We start from the raw sequence: 19,226 nt of genomic DNA, 5'->3' as shown, positions 1-19,226 counted from the left end.
CCCTGATGTAGGGACTCATCTGGCTGTCTGCTGCCTCTTCCGACCTTCCTACTCCCTTCCTTTATCCCTTCCCCCATCACTCTTGTCCTGGCACATTCAACCTCTCAGGATTCAAGATCATTCCAAGATGGAAATGCTCATGCCCTTGTTTTATGGCACCCCTACCTGCTAGAGTGTGGAATCTGGGCTGAGAGGGGATTACAAACAAAGGAAGTTGACTCACTGGAAGCCCTGAGAGGGTATTGTTGAAACTCAGTGTCACCTCCCACCTGGGGCTGCAGTGCAGACCACAAACACAGGCTTATCAATGATGCTCCTCCGGTCACTGGCTTTGGCAACAGTGTCTTCTGCCTGGACTGCCTCTCCTCCCTCCACTTGACATTGGGATAAGAGTCAGACTGGGAATAGCCTTAGAGCCTAGAATGTCACAGCTAGGAGGGTGGCAGGAGCCCTTCTTTACAGATGGGGAAGCTGAGGTTCAAACCTGGAAGTCAGTCACCCACGGCTAACTAGAAGAAATCAGCCACTCAATTTCTGGCTTCCTAGGCCAGTTTCCGGTGCTATCTTTCTTCTTGTTCTCTTTCTTAGCCTTGAACAGCCTTTGTGCAAGCTGGTCAGACCTGTTCTCTCCCTGCCCCCATGTTACTCTCAGATTAACACAACTGGTCCTGGTGGTTACCAGGGGCTGGATTTTTGGCCATGGTGATCATGCTGTGGGACTGGGAGGATGGCCATCCTTACTATCCACTTAAGGGCCTTGGAGCTAAGTCCTTCATGCTCTCTCCACTTAAAGCCTTGCTTCTCCCCCAGCACTTGCAGTTTTCCTCTCGCCAGGTTCCATGTTGCACTGACCTCTGAGCTTCCCATCCCTTTGTGCATAGACGGCATTTGAATAATTACTTGTTGAATTGTATTGCCTAGAGTGGAATCTTCTCCCATATTCAGAGATGTCCAAAGCACTTATGTGCCACTTGCTGATTAATATTGGTGATTTAGGACTCCTCCCAGCTACTAAAGATGGAATCCCATTACTGGGAATTTCATGGGTTTCTTCGCCATTGTCTTCCTGAATTAGCACTGTGTCTGTTAGTTTTGCCAACATTCTTCCTAATGGGCCTGCCCCTTTAATGCCACTCCTTGGTGCCCAATGCCTTCCCACTGAAGGTTCCCTACATTGTTTAGTGCCCTGTCTATCATCTGTGCTGCCCCAGCGTTTCCTCCTCCTTATGCCCTTGGCTCCCAAGTTCAGGGTCATTCTCTGAAGGGAGCGTGGAGAGAAAGGGACTTATGACCCACTAGGAGCCACGGGGCAGGAGGATGTGGTTTGGCTAATCCTCCTTCCTAAGGGACCTGGAGAGAAAGGAGTGTTTGTGGAAGGCAGCCAGGCCTATGGGTGGGTATTCATGGACCATGGGGGTTAGGGAGAATGAGTTCCCTGAGTTATTGGGGTTGTGGAAGGACTTATGTGGCGTCTGTAGTTGTAGATGGAAGCAGGGAGCTTGGACGATGGGGTAAATTAGGTGATTTTCTTTTTCAGGGGATGATGGGGAAGTGTCATTTACAGGGAAGTCACTGTCCAGAAGGATGAGAGGGAATAGTGTTGGTGGAAAGAATCATGGGAACCTTTGGGAAATGGTGGGGCTCTCAAAAAGTGAATAATGGCAGGGAGGATGAGATTTGGTTATTTGGGGGAGCAGGCAGGAGGGGAGGGAAGAACGTGGGAGGGGGAGGGCTTGGAACAATTGGAAATTATTGGGAAAACATCCTCTTCTAACTGTACTTGGAAAAATGACATCTTTCTAATTCTCACAATGATTCAGTCTTCCTCTTCCATTCTTGGTGAAGAGAAGAGACCAAAATGAGAGGAGCTGGGGGCACCCTCATGCCTCCTTGAATTCCTGTCCCCATGCCTTGCCCACTATGTTACTTTGGAACATTCTTTAGGCCCCCAAATAAAAGTTTCACGTCCCTATCAGCCAGTTGGTTTTCAAGGAGCTATTGACTGCCAGCCCACCACCAATCAGCTAGCTGGATGGTCACCAAGCAGACAACTCATTGTCCAAGACCCCAGCTGGTCAACTGGTCAACTAAGTGGCCAACCCCAACCATCTCTTTGAATCTGGAAGCCGTCTGGCTGCCACTGAGCCCATAAGCCCACCAATCAACTGCCCAACCCAATAGATCACGCCTCTCTCACATCCCTCTCCTCTCCCCTCCCTTCCCCCAAGCCCTAACCCCCACCCCGTGACATTTCAGCTGATGGGATTTACTAATACGCATAGTTAGGTTTGCTTTTTAACCACCCTGCCTTCCCCCCCACCCCTCCCCTTAACCCTCTTTGTTGGACAACCCCGTTACCGACTTGTGTGTGTTACTAACACGCTTACAACCTGGTGTGGGGGGCGGGGGCGGGGCGGGGGCTGGGAGGGCGGGGCTGGAGAGGTGGGGGGATGGGGGCGGAAAACGAACTAACCTTTTCTGTCTCATCTATGGAATGTTGGCCATTTTTTAGTCCTTGGTTTCTCAGTCCTGATTCTTTTCTTGTTTCTTTCTCTACTAACCAAGATCTCTAACCTATCTGCAGACGGCTCTCCGGGGAAGGGGATTGAGGGCATGAAAAAGGGTCCAGGGCTGGGGGGTGGAGGGAGGAAGAAAGGAAGAAGCAGACGTGGGACACGAGGGGGTCAAGTTCCTCCTTGTTTCCTTTTATGGCCCCATCAGAACTTGGATTTTTTCTAAATTTTAAGAGTTTTCAGCCGAACCCTGGGGTGGGAGGGCCGGAGCGAACAACCAAATATATAGAGATATATATTTCTCCTCCTTTCTTGAGTTTCACGGTTGGTCATTTTATTTTTCTTTTCTTTCATTCTTTTTTTTGTTCGTTTTTTTGTTTGTTTGTGACCCCCCTCCCTCCCCGCCCCTCCGGTGCAGCACGCAGGGATTGGACACGCTATGGTAAACAAACTGCATTACCTGGTAGATATCACTCTAATTGTCTTATCGTTTGGTTTGCCGTGGGTTTTTTTTAACTGTTCGATTCTCCTTCTTTGGTTCCTTTGGCCTCTTTGGTTTGGTTCGCTCCTCCAGCTGGTTCTGGACGACCTTTGGATTTTGCTTCTCTCTCCTTTCTGTTGTTCCTCCTTTCTTTTCCCCTTTTCTTTTCCTTCTTGATCCAAAGTCAAATGGAAATCAAGAAATCTGGCTGATTCCTCCCCACCCCAAATTCAGGCCACCAGCCGGAGAGAACTGGGGGGAGGGCCTCTGCCAGCATTGACTCTGGGGAGGCCAGTCCCAATGCCAGCCCCTTATTTCTGTTGCTTTATTTAGTTGGTTTCTTCCTTCTCTTTTGTTTGTTTATTTTTTTCCTTCTTTGGTTTGGTTTCTTTCTTGGTCTCCGGAAAATCCATGGAAAACGCCATCCCATGACATGCTGTGCCTTCGCTCACTGTCAGCTCCCAAGGACGGGCTCCCTGGGGTTGGGATGGGGAGAGCCCCATGGCAGCCAACAGGGTGGGATCTCTAGAAGTATGTGTGTGTAGGGGAGATGCAGGGACATTGGCTATGACAGATCTCCCTGGGGACCAGTGAGGAAGACTATTTTGCTTTCCACCTCCCCAGATACAGCTCCGGGGGCTGGTCTCATGTTTCCAGGGGTTGAGGTTGGCTGCCAGGGGAAAGGTGGCCTCCTTGCTCTGCCTTAGGGGTGCCCGGCCCTTCCCCTCTACATACTGCATGGCATGAAGGGTCTTCCTCTGCCCCCCAACCAGGGACAGTGTCCTGTTCTCCCCCAGACCGCTCTGCAGCTCCGACTAACACTGTGTCTCACACTGTCTTCCCTTCTCCATCCATCCTCCTTCCTCTCCTTCTGGCCCCTATCCTGCATGACCCCTGGGGAAGAGGTTGATTTCCTTCCTCTTTGAGGGGGAGGTAGTGAGAAAAGAGACTTTGGGGGGAGGGGACCTGGGTGTTCTTGCTGAGCTCAGCGGTAGAAGGATTTTGTGTGTGTGTGTGTGATCTAGGATGTTGCCGTGTGACTGGATGGATGCGACCGGATGGTGACATGGGTCTCACTACATACATGTGCTGAAGAACAGGCGTCTTTGTGGCTACATGTCTGTGAGGAGGTGGCTAGTGGTGGGCTGACGCCATTCCCATTTCAGCCTCTGTGGGTCAATGATATGCAGGTATCTGGCCATCACTGAGGGCTCTGGGAGCTGGGCCTCTGAGGGGCATTGGGAGGACAGTGGTGTTCCCAACTCTGGCCTTAACTCATCTTGTTGTTTAGACATTTTTCAGTCCTGTCCAACTCTCTGTGACCCCAGTCGGGGTTTTCTTGGCAGAGATCCTGGAGTGTTCTGCCATTTCCTTCTCCCGCTCATTTTACAGATGAGGAAACGGAGGCAAACAGGGTTAAGGGACTTGTCCAGGGTCACACAGCTAGTGAATGTCTGAGGCCAGATTTGATCTTAAGAAGAGGAGTCTTCTCAACTCCAGGCCTGCTGCTCTATCCACAGTGGCATCACCTACTACTCCAAACCCATACTCTTCCTCAATGAGTCTTTCCCAATGAGCCCCAATTCTCCCAAGAGACATAGCTTCCATTTAATAACTCCTCTCTAAGGTTTTCCCCTCACCACCCCAGTAACAAAGATCATTCAAATGTTACTATGCTCATTTTACAGATGGGAAAACTGAAGCTCAGGGAAGCAAAGCCAGCAGTTGAACCAAGGGATTCCCACGCCAAATGCCCCCTGCTCACTGCCTTAGGCTGTGTCTCCTGCCCCAAGCTTCCTTTCCTGGCCTGCATTCTAGTCTAAATGGGGCACACCCTCTGCACAATCCTGCCTTGCTAGCTGCAGTTCCTCCCAGTGTCCCAAGGAGAGATGGGTCAGAATGCAGCAGGGGCATCCCATCTGACCATAACACAATCCCTTGTCTCAGGGAGTTTCCATTCTAAAAGAGCCTGGCCAATCGCCCTTTCTTCCCCTACCTAGGTCAGAATAGGGGGAGTGTAGGTGAGCATTTACAATGGACTGGTTAGATTTGGTATTTATTTGCAAGTCTCCCTAAATAGTGGCTAGGTCATAACCTAGAGGACCAGCTGGACCCAAAGGCAAGGGCCAAATGACAGACCAAAGACAGGAGTAGCCAGGGTGCCATGCTGGCTAGGAGACAGCTTGGAGTCAGGAGGACTCCCACTCACATTTTGCTTGCAAGCTGCCTCAGCTCACTCCTCTGTAAAGGGGGGCAACCAGCAGCACCTACTTGACAGGGTTGTTGTGGGGATCAAATGAAATAACTCCCCAAAGTGCTTTTCACTCCTTTAAGCACCCAGAAATGTGAGCAGTCAGCATCACTGTGACCACTAGGGGTGAAGTCCACCACTGACTGGGCTGTGTGATTTGGGGCAAATGTCTCAGCTCCTCTGGGCTTCCTTTTCTCCCCTGCCTGATGGAGATACATGCACTGTCTGTCCTCATCCCTGAGACACTGAGAGTCATGAAATGTGGGCTTGTCATCTCCAGCTTCTCCAGCTGAAGGGTTAGCAGCTCCCCTCCAGGTCGGTTCTTTGGAAAAACCTGCTAGTCTCACTTTAGGACAAACCTTGAGAATACGTTATAGCACCAGGGAGACTAGCACTCTCCTTGCCTTGTCATGCATGGGAATCCAAATAGAATGGGAAGGACCTTAGAACGTAGAACAAGGAATGTCAGATCTGGGAGCGACCTTAGAACACAAAACAAGGAATATCAGATTTGGTAGGGATGTTAGAACATAAAACATAGAATGTTAGCACTGGGAAGGATCTTAGAATACATAACAAGGAATTTGAGATCTGGGAGCGACCTTAGAACACAGAACAAAGAATGTCGGATCTGGGAGCAACCTTAGAACACAGAACAAGGAATGTCAGATTTGAGAGGGACCTAAGAACACAGAACAAGGAATGTCGGATCTGGGAGCGACCTTAGAACACAGAACAAGGAATGTCAGATTTGAGAGGGACCTTAGAACACAGAACAAGGAATGTCGGATCTGGGAGTGACTTTAGAACATAGAACAAGGAATGTCAGAGGGTCTGTTTAAAAGAGGAAAGGAAACAGATGTGCAGAGGTGAAATGAGTTATCTGTGGTTTCACTGTCAATAAGTGGCATAACTGGAATTTAAACCAAGGTTTCTGGATTAAAAATCAATTTCCCTTCTATTGTACTCTAGTGACAGGAAAGAAATGGCTAACAGGGTGCTGAAAATCTGAATAGAGAAATGGTACCTTTGTTGAGCCACCAGACTCGGATGAATGACATTTCAGGTTACTAAGGAAATGGCAGATGTTATGGCAAAGCCTCGGTCAAGGATCTTGGAAGGATCCTGGAGGATGGGAGAGGCACTGGGAGTGGCTCTGGAGAGGGCAGATGTCCTGCCTTCCAAAAATGGAAAGAGAGTAAGTTTGCAAACCAGAAGCTGGTAAGCTCAACATCAATTCCAGGAACAGAATCTCAGGACACAAAATAAAGGGATGGTCAGTTATCCTTTAGCAAAGACAATGGTTTGGGCAGACCAGCCTTGTTTCTTTTTTGATGGGGTTGCGAGGTTGGAAAAGCCAGGGAATATTTTAGACACAACTTACTTGGATTGTAGCAAACATTTGGCAAAGCCTCTCCTGCCATCTCTCTGTTGACAAAATGGAGAGCTGTGGGGTAGACAGTAGAATAGTCAGCTGATTCAGAGCTAGGTTTTGTTCCAGTACAGTGTCCAGCATCTAGTAGGCACTTAATAAGTGCTTGCCTGTTGATTGAATGACTGAGAGGCAGCAAAGCAATGTAAAAGAAGTTCTAAATTTGTACTTAGAGGACTTGCTGTTGCCTGTTGCCACTGACTCCTTGTAGGACATAGTAAAGTCTTTGCCTTAAGAACATTAGCATTAACCTTTCCGGGCCTCAGTTTTCTCATCTATAAAATTAGAGAATTGAGGGGAAGTGACTTGTCCAAGATCATATGCTTACTAAGTGGCAGAAAGGGGATTTGAACCCAGGTCTTATGGGATTCTTTGTCTAGATCCCTTAAGGCTCTAAATCTGTGACATGCCTGACCTGTGAGTGACTGGACCCAAAGCATGGTCATTGATGGCTTGATGATAGTTAGGAAGAAAGTCTGGTGGGATGCTTCAGAGTTTTGTCCTTTACTCTGAGCCATTCCAGACTTTTACTGATGACTTAGATGAAAGCATGGATAACATGCTTATCAAAGTTGCAGCACCATGCTCCTGGAACATAAAATGGCAGAGTCAGGATCCCCAAAGCCCTCAACAGCCTCACATATTGGGCTGCATGTCATGAGGGGCAACTAGGTGATGCCATGGATAGATCGACTGGCCTGGACTTAGGAAAACCTGAGTCTGAATATGGCCTCAGACACTTACTAGCTCCTGTGATCTTGGGTAAATCACTTTACTCTGATTGCCTGAATTCTTCACCTGAAAAAATGACCTGGAGAAAGAAATGGCAAACCGGTCCAGTATCTCTGCCAAGAGAACTCCAAATGGGGTCACGCAGAGTTGGGCACGAGGAACAGAGACGTGATGGTCCTGCTGTTCTTTCTTCTGGTCAGACTGCACTTGGAATATTGTGCTGGGTCCTGGACACTAGTTTTTAGGAGGGAAATGGACAAGTTGGCAGGTAATCACAATGGTGAATGGCCTTGAAATTTCCCTGTATGAGGTTTGGTTAAAGGATGTTTAGTTTGGAGAAAAGAAGACTTAGGGATATGGGAGGAGTTGTATGTTCAAGTTTTGAAGAGGCACCGCATGGAAGAGAGATTAGACTTGTGTTTCTTGGTCCCAGAGAACTGGGAGCAGTGGGTGGAAATGGCAGAAACTTCAAAAACTTCCTAATGATTCAGGTTGGCCCAGAATGGAATGAATTGTCTTGGTGATGAATCCCCCATCACAGAAGGGCTTGTCGAGGATGTTGTAGAGGTTTGCCTAGATGCCTCTGATGTTTCTTTTTCAGTCTTGAGATTCTGTGATCAATAGATCCCCAGAATGGAGGAGACAGAGTGCTTTGGAGGCAGTGAATCCTCTGATTAATTGGGGATGAAGGAGCAGATTCTTTCTTATTTCAGCCCATGGGAATCCAAGGTCTCTGAGCTAGAAGGGCCTTTGAGGCATCTAGTCTGGCCCATACTTGAACAAGAATCTCCTTATGATTGCCTCCACAAGTCAAATTAACAAGCATTTATTAAACACTTACTGTGTGCCACATACTGGGCCAAGCAGATGTAAGTGACTGCCTGGTCTTCTCTCAAAGAGCTTCAGTGAGGGGGAACCCACCACTTCCCTCAGTAGCTCCTTTCCCTTTCAGATGGCCAGTATGATATTGTGTATGGAGAACTACTATGTAGTCAGAGGACCTTGGTTTTAATTCGCTTTTTGATATTTAATTGGCATATAATTTAGTCTAATCACTTCCCCTCTGAGCTGCAGATTCCCCATTTGTAAAATGGATGATTCCTAACATTTGGTGAGACTGTGTATTCTCAGTGCCCTTGTGTCTGGGTCTGTCCCCCTCCATCCAGGAAACCTAGCCTCTTTGCTGTCCATGGTCCTTAGGGAACCTTAGCTTCAGCAATCTGAAAATCAGTTCTCCTGGCCCAGGTGGAAGATGGATGTGAAGAAGGTGAAGGTGATTGAGACTGGGCAGAGAGGACCCTGTGATTTCCTTTGGAAGTCTGGGCTTTGGTGAGGTGTGCTCCAGATGTCTGTCCTTTTGTCTGAGTAGTGAGAATGAAGCCTTGAGTTTGTATAGTAGTTTCTCTGAACTGCTTCCATGCATTTCTTATTGTTATAAATCACTCCCATTTTTGTAGGTAAGCGTTAAGGTTTCCAAAGTGCTTTCCCTACAATAATATTAGGAGGGGTGTCATAAAGTATTATTAACTGTATTTTACAGATAAGGAAACCAAGACCCAGGGAGGCATTATGGTCCTGGTAAGAACACTGACTTTGGATTCAGGGACCCTTGGCTGGAAATCTGCCTTTACTACTCACAACCTTTGGGACCTTGCAGTAGTCATTTAACTTCTCTTCATCTCAGTTTCCTCATGTGCAGAATGAGGGTGCTGCACTTGATCTCTAAAGCCCATTCAGGCTCTGTATCCAATGCCTTGCCCACGGTCCAATAGCCAGGAAGTAGCAGTTAAGCCTCAAAGCCGGTCTCTGGCACATACACAGGCACAGGTCTTCTTCCACAGGAGGCTAGAGATCAGCTCTCCATTGATGGTGATGGGAAAGGGAAGGGGGCAGATGAGGCTTAATGGATTTTCCTTCCTTCCTCTAATTTTGTCTCAGGTATTCTCTGACTTTGGGCCTGGGTCCTGAGCCCTGAACATTTATCACTTTGGTTCTCATGCTAATAACTGACATGTATTTAGTGCTATATGCTTGAGCCCCACAAGGATTCTTTACCATAGGTGTCATCATCTATTCTCTGAAGATGGGGTAACTGAAGCACAGAGTGATTATGTGTCTAGTTAGCATTTGAGGCTGGATAGAAACTGAGGTCTTCCTGAGTCCAAGTCCAGTGCTCTATCCACAGTGGAAGGTATCTCGGACCTCACTGAATCCAGCACCCTCATTTTACAGTTGAGGACAATGAGGCCCAGAGAGGGAAGGGGCTTGCTAAGGTTATCCCACTGACAAACAACAGAGTTGGGTTTTGACTCCTGTGCCAACTTTCCATTAATGCCTTTGGAGGAGGGAGTGGAGCACAAGGCAGATGAACAGGCAGGGAAACCCCGAGAAAATATAGAAGCCAGCCCTCTTTAATCTTCCACCCTGCCAGGGTTGGCAGCAGGAAGTGAGGTGGCACCAGATTTCATGTTAGGGGACCAAGGGCAGGTCACAACCTCTCTGGGCCTCAGTTTCCTTATCATGAAAATAAGGAAGTTGGGCTAGACAGCCTCTGAGGACCCTTCTGACTCTAAGCCTGTAAGCCTAGGTGGACTGGAACCTGCACTTCTAGTGGCAACCTCTTTGTATAGGGAGAATGGAGGAAGGACTTTTGTATGTGCTGGGTGCTGTCCATGGTGCTCTGGGGTCATGTTTGTGTGTGTGTGTGTGTGTGTGTGTGTGAGAGAGAGAGAGAGAGAGAGAGAGAGAGAGAGAGAGAGAGAGAGAGAAACAGAGAGACAGAGAGAAAGGAGAGTGAGACAGAGAGAGAGAGGGAGAGAGAGAGAGAGAGAGAGAGCATTGTGTTTCTGATTGGTTGGGTGCAATTGACTTGTGGATGGGTAGGCAAGGGTCCCAAACAGGAGATGAAGTTCAGGATCCTGAGATGTTCTTTACTTTGAACAGCCCTGTTTTTTCAACATATCTTCTTTCCACCCCCTCTGCTTTTGGAAGGAACTCTTTCCTCCCTCAAATCTCTTGGCTCCATCTCTCAGCTTGCCTCTGCCCTTTCCCCACTGCATGCCCTGGGCCCATGGCTGCAAGCCCTTGGCTTCCCTTAGCTTGGCCTGGCTCCTCCATCCCAGCCCCCCTAACCTGCATGTGTCCCCCTGGCTTTGGCTGTTGCTGCTGATGGCACTGTGTCCCCCTACCCTCCTTCCTTTCCTCCCCCAGCCGGCCCCTGTCCCTCCAGAAGCCGGGCGGGGGGGTTAGGGGAGCTGGGGGTCATGGCCCCGGGGGGGGGAGTGGGAGGGATGAGGGGTTTGCACTCCCGTTTCCTGCTTCTACTAACGAGCCGCCATTTTTGTGTCTGGACTTTATGATTTTGTCTGAGGGAACAGTAGGGTTTTACTAACCCAATTCATCTCCCCCTCCCCCCAAAGACCTACTCCCAACTCTCCCCACTGACCCTTTCTCCTTCTCCACACTGCCCACCCTGAGTCCATTCCTTCTCCTCCGACTCTCTCCCATTGTTCCGAACCACTCGCTCTCTTCCCTTCTTTCCATTCCTCTGCTTTGTCATCAAAGATCATGGGAACCCCAAAAAGGTTAAGGTGAGGGTTAGAGGAAGCTTGACCATCAGAAGGGAATAACTTGCCTCCTGCCCCTGGAGATTGGATCTGAGGAGAACTCAAGGCAACCACAGAGAAGATAAGGTGGGCTGGTGACCCACCTAGACTGATTGGCTAGGAAAGACCAGAAGAGAAGAGGAGGGCAAAGCAGCTAGGAAGGGAAGAGATCATTACTGTACAAGAGATTGAGATTAGATAGAATAGAAGATGCCTGGAGTTGAGTCACCGGAATAGATGACCAGGGGAGGATACTCATTTCATTTTCTGGATGTTTCTGAGAGTAGGAGAGACCCTCTCCTTTCCCCTCATTCAGACACCTACAACATTAGAGAATTGGAAGCATCCTACCCAGAGGGTTGATGGACAAAAGGGGCCTTCTATTAAAGACCTTGGACCTTGTGGGAAGATGGAGAAAGGGGTGAGGGTGGGGTGAGGGCTGTCCGTTTTCAACCTTGGGTCTCTGTGCCCTCCAGAGCTCACAGACTGACTGGGTAAACAAGCTTCCTGCACAGGGGAGTGACGCTAGACAGAAAGGCATTGTGTGCTAGATTGTCGAGTGGGGAGGAGGCAGACTGTCTGTCAGTGACATCCTAGAGAGAGATGGAGAGGAAAGGATTGAGCTTAGCCTCCATCATTGCCCTTTCTCCACCCTCATCCCTTACCCTAACCTCCAGCCTCTATCCCCTACTTTTACAAAGACTCTGAAATCTTCACTTCTAGCCTCTACCTCAATTCTCTCCACACCTTTGCCCCAGTGTCCCCTTTCCTGATTCTTCCTCATTTCTGCTCCCATTGACCTTCATTCTAGTTCTTACCTCAGCCTCTGACCCACTTCCTCCCCACTCCACCCCCAGCCTCCAGGAGCCCCATCCATCCCTTGCCCCTTCCTTGCCTATTCTAACTCATTTGCATGTGTTCGTGACTCATACTAATGAGCCCTTTCCTTCCCCTTGCCCAATCCCCCCAGACCCCGGGGGGGAAGAGGAAATAAACACTCCAACACTTACCTCCTTCCCAACTAAAAAAATAAAACGAAACAAGAACAAGAAAAAACCCAAACCAACCAACGACACAGACACCACAACCAAAAACAACCCAAGATCCCTTTCAGACTGTCAGCTCAGCCTCCCTCCCATGGCAGCTGCGCCCTCCCCCCACTTCCCTTCCTTGCCTCTGAATCCAGGCATCCTTCCTTCAGCACAAGGTTTGATGGTTCCCAGGTGGTAGCTCCTCTCTATGCTACCTGGCCCCCCAGCACTCCAGCTCACAGACCATTCTCTGGCTGAACCTAGAGAGCTGAAGGCCTGCAGAGCAGAGAAAAGCGCCCCTCTCTCCCTTCCAATCTGCTTCAATACCCTGCCCTGAGACCAAGAGGATGGAAGATGGCTGGTGGCATGTGCGTATGGACTGGAGGGGAGGGGTCTTGTAGGACATCGCTGGAATGCCACTCTCTCACCCTTGACTCTTTCTCCACCCCACGCTGTTTCAGAGAGGGGAAACTGAGGCAGGAACTGTGTGCATACAAGGGCGGAGTGATGGGTAGATGAGGGAGAGGGGTGGTTTGTCCAAACAGAGACAGGACAGACCATGGAACCTAGGGATCCTGTACCCCTACTCCAGCCCCAAGATTTTCTGGCCCAGGACCTTCCTCAACCTCTCTAAATTGCTATGTTAGACTAGATCTGAGGTATCATTACTACAGAAAACTCCCAATGAGAAAATTCTCTCCCTCAATGTCTATCAGACTCTGCTAGCCTTAGAAATTAGTCTGGAGCATTGAGAGGTTATCTGACTTGCCCAGGGCCACACAGCCACAGGTGAATCAGGCCATCATGACTTATAGGCCCTCTCTTTACCCATTTGGCCACAGGGCACCTTCCCTAAAACTTCTCTCTCCCAAAGTCCAGGCCCCCTGCCCCCAGTTCTCTACCCATGAGCCCTACTTACAGTCCAACCCAACGTAGCCAACGTGCGCCAGCATAGGATTTAGAGTTTATGCCAGACAGCCCCACCCCCACCCTGGGAGCTGAGGGCATCAGCAAAAAACTCTCTGAGCCCTAGACCCAGGCTTCAGCTCCAAGTCTGCCTTGGGTGGGAGGTGGGAGAGCCACATCACGAGGTTTACTTTTGTGATTCTGTCTTGGGGCTCACACTTGTGCTCAGCAGCCCAGCCTGGGTCATGGAACAGGAGTTGACTGCCCTCAGGGGCCCTGGTCTCTGAGGTTGTAAATGGACTCCCAAGGTTTCTGACTAGTGAATCTCAGAGGTCACCTAGCCCAATCCCCACCTAAAGCCTGGAGCTGGAGGGGGCCTTAGAGATTATCCAGTCCCCCACCCCCGTTTTATAGATTGGGGCAGTGAGGCCCAGAGAGAAGTCTATGTATGAACCAGGTGCACCTGCCTACAGTCCAAATGGAATGTTGCCTGAACATTATATCGGCTGTAGTGGAGTCTTGGTGAAGGTCTTCCCCAGGGCTGGGGTCCATAAGGTAGGTTAGGTGGAGGGGAACCATAAAATTTAAAGCTGAATCACATAGAATGACTCCCTCAGTTTAGATCAGGGCTTAGAGTTCCAGAGAGGGGAAGGAGTTTGCCTTGGGTCCCAGAGCTTGTGACTAACACAACTCATATTTGAATGCAGACACTTTGTCTCTAAATCCAAACCTTTCCACTCCATCCTTCAAGGGGCAAGCCAGGAAGTCGTCTCTGTGCCATTGGCTCCTGGGAGCTCTGGGCCCTCCGACAGGGAGAGGGAAAGGGGGAGCAGTTTATGCTTCAGGGGGTCAGCCACAAAAAAACCTGTCCATCCTAGGTGGGCAATCCAAAGGAAGAATGTCCCAGTGGAAAAGTTCATTGAATTAGGAATCTGAGGCCTTGGACCTGAATCCCAGCTCTGCCAGGTTCTCTCAGACCTTGGGCAAGTCCCTCCCCCTGTCTGCCTCAGTTTTTTCCTCTTGCTAATGAGGAGGTGGGGTCTGAGGTCCCATTATGCTCTCAGCTCTCTGATTCTGAGAATCAGGGCACTTGGATTCTGTTTTCTCAAGCCTTTGTTACCCTGACTCCCATCTGCTTGCTAGGCCATGACTGGCAAGGTGCCCCTCAGCCTGAGAAGGGAAACTGCACGCTAGGAGGGGCCCGAAGGTTCGAAGAAGAGCAGTAACACCCACCCCACTTCCATTACCTCTAAGAGAAGCCCTGAGAATGAGGTGTGGGTCCAGAAATGGGGCATAGGATATTGTGTGGCTCTTAGTCTCCATGCCAGCTTGACTGTCCCATGCTCCCTGGGATTCGTCTGGCCTGTAGAGGGCTCTGCTCCTTCCCCTTCCCCTTCCCCAAATTAGGGGGACCTTTGATGGTTTCAGCCCTTTTCCTTGGACAGTTGCTGTGTGCTTCCCTGGTACATCTTTCACCTCCTGATGCTATAACCATTACCTAGTACTGGATCCCAACCTGAGACCATCAAATCTTGTGCTTCCTCCTTGCCCCCGCCCCATCTGCCCTCCTTCCCTGTCCCTCCCCACTGTTCCCCCTCTGAGACAAGCAGACATAAAAATGGGGCCCCCTCCCCCAGCACCCCCACCGGCCCCTTTCCCCGGCCCAGCCCCAGCCTCCCCTCAGGAGGTTGACGCCCTGTTGTCTCCTTGTCTCTCCCCTTCCTCCATCCCGTCCCGGGCTGGACAGGTGACCATCTCAGTGGACGGGATCCTGACCACCACAGGCTACACCCAGGAGGATTACACCATGTTGGGCTCTGATGACTTCTTCTACATCGGAGGCAGCCCCAACACGGCAGACTTGCCGGGCTCCCCGGTCAGCAACAACTTTATGGGCTGTCTGAAGGATGTGAGTGGGGCCCGAAAGGGCCGGAACCTCCCGTGATCACAGGACAGTGTAGCCCTGCCCTCCCCAAGCCCTCCATTCCCATAGGCACCATAGCCACCCCCACGACACTGTCTTCATAGAACGATAACTCACTGCCACTCATTACTAGCCCTGTGGGGCAGCTGGTTCAGTACTTCCAGATAGGAAGAAGGGAGAGGAAATGCCTGGGTCTCTCCAGATCAGGGCTTAGAAGCCCTGCTGACCCTATGCCAGGATCTCCCAAATCCCAGGCTCTGTGATGCTCACCCCAAAATTAAGCTCCTACTTCAATCTGGAAGGGACTTCAGAGGTCATCTCTGTCCCTTCATCTGTAAAAGGAGGAGTTGGGCCAGGTTGGAATTCTTCACCTTTATTTTTTTTTTTTTTTGCATCCTGGACCCTTTGGGCCATCTGGTAAAGCCTGTGGACCTTTTTCAGAGTAAGGTTTTTAAATGCATAGAACAAAACATGCAGGATGGCAGAGGAAACCAATTACGTTAAAATACAGTTATGGAAATACTTAAAAAGTAAGTTCATAGCCTCCAGGTTTAAAATACTTGAATCGGGGTCAACATTAAGGTCCCTCCCAGCTCTATAGCCTGTGACCTAATCCAGTTCTTGTCACTTGACAGATGGGGAAACTGAAGCCCAAAGAAGGGAGGGGATTTACCCATCATCATTGGCTCATGGGCCATTCCTCTCATTTTACATGAGTAAACTGAGGCCTGGAGAGTGATTTGCCCAAGGTCACACAGACTTTAAATCTCAAGCCCTCTCTGTAACACCACACTGCACCTCCTCCAGCAGACAGGGCTGGTACTTGGGCTGGCAGGTCACTGGGCCTCCTCCTTCCATTCATTACCTGCCCCTCTGGAAAGTGAAGCAATGGAAACGGTAGAGGAGTCGGAGTTTGAGGGCCTGGGTTCGAATCCTGATTCTGTTTCTTACTACCTATGTTACCACTCCTTGAGTCTAGGTCTCAGTTTCTTCCGCTGTAAAATGGTGAGTGGGGGAGGGGGACTGAACTTGATAATCTCTGAAGACTCTACCAAGGCAGAGCTGGTTAAAGGTAGAGAATGCCATTGTCAGGCCAGTGGCAGAAATACGTGCTTGAGGAAGGGGGGAGCTGGCCTTGCCCCTTGTCTCTGACTCTGCACTGTCCCCTGCAGGTGGTCTATAAGAACAATGACTTTAAGCTGGAGCTGTCCAGGCTGGCCCGGGAAGGAGACCCCAAGATGAAGCTGCAGGGCGATCTGTCTTTCCGCTGTGAGGATGTGGCTGCCCTGGACCCTGTGACTTTTGAGAGCCCCGAGGCCTTTGTGGCCCTGCCCCGCTGGAGCGCCAAACGCACAGGCTCTGTGTCCCTGGACTTCCGCACCACGGAGCCCAATGGGCTGCTCCTCTTCAGCCAAGGCCGGCGGGCAGGTGGCGGGCAAGGAGGCCACGGGGCTGCCCGGGCCGACTACTTTGCCATGGAGCTGTTGGATGGATACCTCTACCTGCTCCTAGACATGGGCTCCGGGGGCATCAAGCTGCGGGCATCCAACCGGAAGGTCAACGATGGGGAATGGTGCCACGTGGACTTCCAGAGGGATGGGCGCAAAGGTCAGGGGGCCCTCAGGAGGGAGAACCGACCACCATCTTTTCTCCCTGCCTTCTTGCCCTTCTCCCCATTTATTTGTTTATTTCTCCAAAATATGCTTTTCATTCCCCATTTTCCATCCATCATCTCTTGGTAAGGAGGTTGGCTGCACCAACCTTGAGAAGTCTGACATATTAGTTCACCATTAGCATAAGAAGAGGTGGGAAGCCTTGCCCAGTTGTGGGCCTGCACTGTTAGCAAGTAATCCCTGTGAGCTTCATCAGTCCATACAGCTGTTCCAGGCTTCACTGAAATTGCCTGGGTTTTATGGCGTGTCATTGCCCATAACATTCACATCCCAGAATTTGTTCGGCTTTTGCTTTACTTATTGTATCCTCATTTATTTATTACCTTCTTGTTTTCCCCCTTGAAAACATGAAGCCCTCACCTGTCTTCCCTTCAAATATCCTGACCTCTTTCCCTAGCTTCCAATCCAACCAATGAAACAAGCATTTATAAAGCTCCTTCTGTATACAGAAGACTGTACCAAAATGTTGAGTATCACGGGATCATAGATTTACCCCTGAAAGGCATCTTAGAGGTATTTGAGTGAAGCCCTTTCATTTTACAGATGAGGAAATTATGATTGAGGGAATGTGGCTTGCCTAAAGTCACACTGAAAATAAACGGCAAAGCTGAGATTCAAACCTAGGTCCTCTGACTCAAAATCTTCATGTTTTCTTTTTCTTTGCTTTTTTGGAGGGCAGTTGGGGTTAAGTGACTTGCCCAAGGTCACACGGCTAGTCTTTGTGTTAAGTATCTGAGGCCGGATTTGAACTCAGGTGCTCCTGACTCCAGGACCGGTGCTCTATTCACTGCGCCACATAGCCACCCCTCTACGTGTTTTCCGAAATAAACAAAACCAGTCCCTGCCTTCTAGGACCTTCTATTAGGAGGATGTTCTGGGTTCGCAGACACGTAAATGACAAGTGATATCAAGAGAATTGATGCAGGGGGTGCCATGTGCATGCCTTGAGTCTCTAGCCTCGAGTGAAGCTTGAGATTCTAAGAAGGAGAAGTAAGGAGAGGCATCCCCAGCATCAGGGCCAGCCTGTGCAAAAGGGTGCAGGCTGGAGATGAACATGTGGGGCCATCTGACTGATGTGAAATCAGTTTGGGGAGCCCTCCCTTTCTCTCTGTAACCCCATCACTCCCACCATCCCACTGCCTCTAATGTGCAATAGAAAGAGCCCAATGTGCACAATAGGAGCTATGGTTGTAATAGTTGATATTTATAGAGTCAGTTAAGAATTTATTAAGCTCCTACTATGTACCAGAGACTGGGGACACAAAAAAAGGTAAAAGAAAGCTCCTTCTCTCATGTAGACAGTGCACTAGAATATGCAGAAAACTTTGTTTCCTTTGATCCTCATGACCCTGCGAGGTTGGCACCTCAGTTTCCTAACCTGTCAAATGGAAGGAGGGGCAATAATATATGCATTAAACACTTAGCACCGTGAGGCCATAAATCTAGAGCTGGAAGAAACCTCAGAGGTCATCCAGTCCAACCCCCTCGTTGAACAGAGGGAGAAACTGAGTCCTAAAATAATGAAGTGACTGTCATCCCCTAGTGACTAGTGTCCTTTCTTTCAAAGCTACTTTGCATTCACTTTGTTTGGGTAGCTAGGTGGTGCCATAGTGTACAGAATGCCAGGCCTGGAGTCAGAAACACTCATCTCCCTGAGTTCAAATCTGGCCTCAGACACTCACTAGCTGTGTGACCCTGGGCAAGTCACTTAACCCCATTGACCTCAGTTTCCTCATCTGTAAAATGAGCTGGAGAAGGAAATGACAAACCCCTCCAGTATCTCTGCCAAGAAGACTCCAGATGGGGTCTTGGAGAATCAGATATGACTGAAAACAACTGAAGAACAATAAGTTCACTTTGTCTGTATGCTATATATGCTTAGGTAGTACTGTTTCTGGAGTTTCTCCCGAAGCCCCACTAATAACTGGCAGATTGGGTCACTAGAAGGTGACTTAGTACTTCTGATCTCAGGGTTCTGGGGGTGACTCTGAAGGGTCAAGAGTTTTCTCCAGTAATGTTGCTCTTGGACACCCACTGTTGTGGTCCCCATTCATCAGTATGCCAGCCAGAGATTTATTAACTCCATATAATTGTATAATTTATATAATATTTATTAATTTGCCAGCCTTTAGATGTATAGGAATTAACTTGGGTGACATGGTAAGAACGATGATAAAAAACATGCCCCAAAACCAGGGACACCCTCTCCCATCAGCCCGTTCGATTCCCTAAAGCTTAGAGAGTACAGATGACTGAAGGGTCATGTGTGTCTTCGTTGGAACTCCTCTCCTCCTGTGGAGTCCTTATCCTGTAACCCGTAGGTGAATGTAGTTCTCTGCTGGGCTCTAAGGCTTGGGCCCCGTGTAGGGTCCTGAAGCGGCAATTCTCAGCATCTAGAAGAGAGACTTCCCCCCAAGTCCTCACTGTGCATCTGGATTCATTTGCTTGTTATTCCTCTGGTTTCTCCATTGACACAGCCAATGGAGAGGGGGAGCAGGTGTGAGACAGGTGTAAGGGTCTAGTTCCTCAAAGTGCATAGCTTCATTCCCAAAGCAGTTGCTGGACCATTCCTGTTGGAACCTCCTTCTCGAATGTATTGAGACACAGAGAGGTGCTTCCTTCTTTTGACCATCCCCAAAACGTCCCATCCATCTGATGTCATCCTAGAAAGAAGGACT

At 49.4% G+C, this 19,226-nt stretch overlaps 1 protein-coding gene across 3 annotated transcripts in view; it reads left to right on the top strand.

The window, feature by feature from the left end:
* The window catches only part of NRXN2 (neurexin 2), a 162,205-nt gene that overhangs the window by 37,307 nt on the left and 105,672 nt on the right, over positions 1-19,226 (top strand). For 2 of the 3 annotated variants that reach the window (XM_069066259.1, XM_069066258.1), the window contains exons 6-8: positions 2,932-2,955; positions 14,699-14,860; positions 16,048-16,483. In XM_069066259.1, coding sequence (XP_068922360.1) covers positions 2,932-2,955; positions 14,699-14,860; positions 16,048-16,483 — 622 coding nt within the window. The remainder of the gene's footprint in view (positions 1-2,931; positions 2,956-14,698; positions 14,861-16,047; positions 16,484-19,226) is intronic. The other variant, XM_069066260.1, reaches the window with a different exon arrangement.

This window comes from Petaurus breviceps, unplaced genomic scaffold, assembly GCF_028583685.1.
Source record: "Petaurus breviceps papuanus isolate PSGF00001 unplaced genomic scaffold, PetGlider_PUasm1.0 90721, whole genome shotgun sequence".
NCBI classification, from domain to species: Eukaryota; Metazoa; Chordata; class Mammalia; order Diprotodontia; family Petauridae; genus Petaurus; species Petaurus breviceps.
Note: the sequence above shows the minus strand (reverse complement) of the source record. Positions and strands in the feature narration are given on the sequence as shown.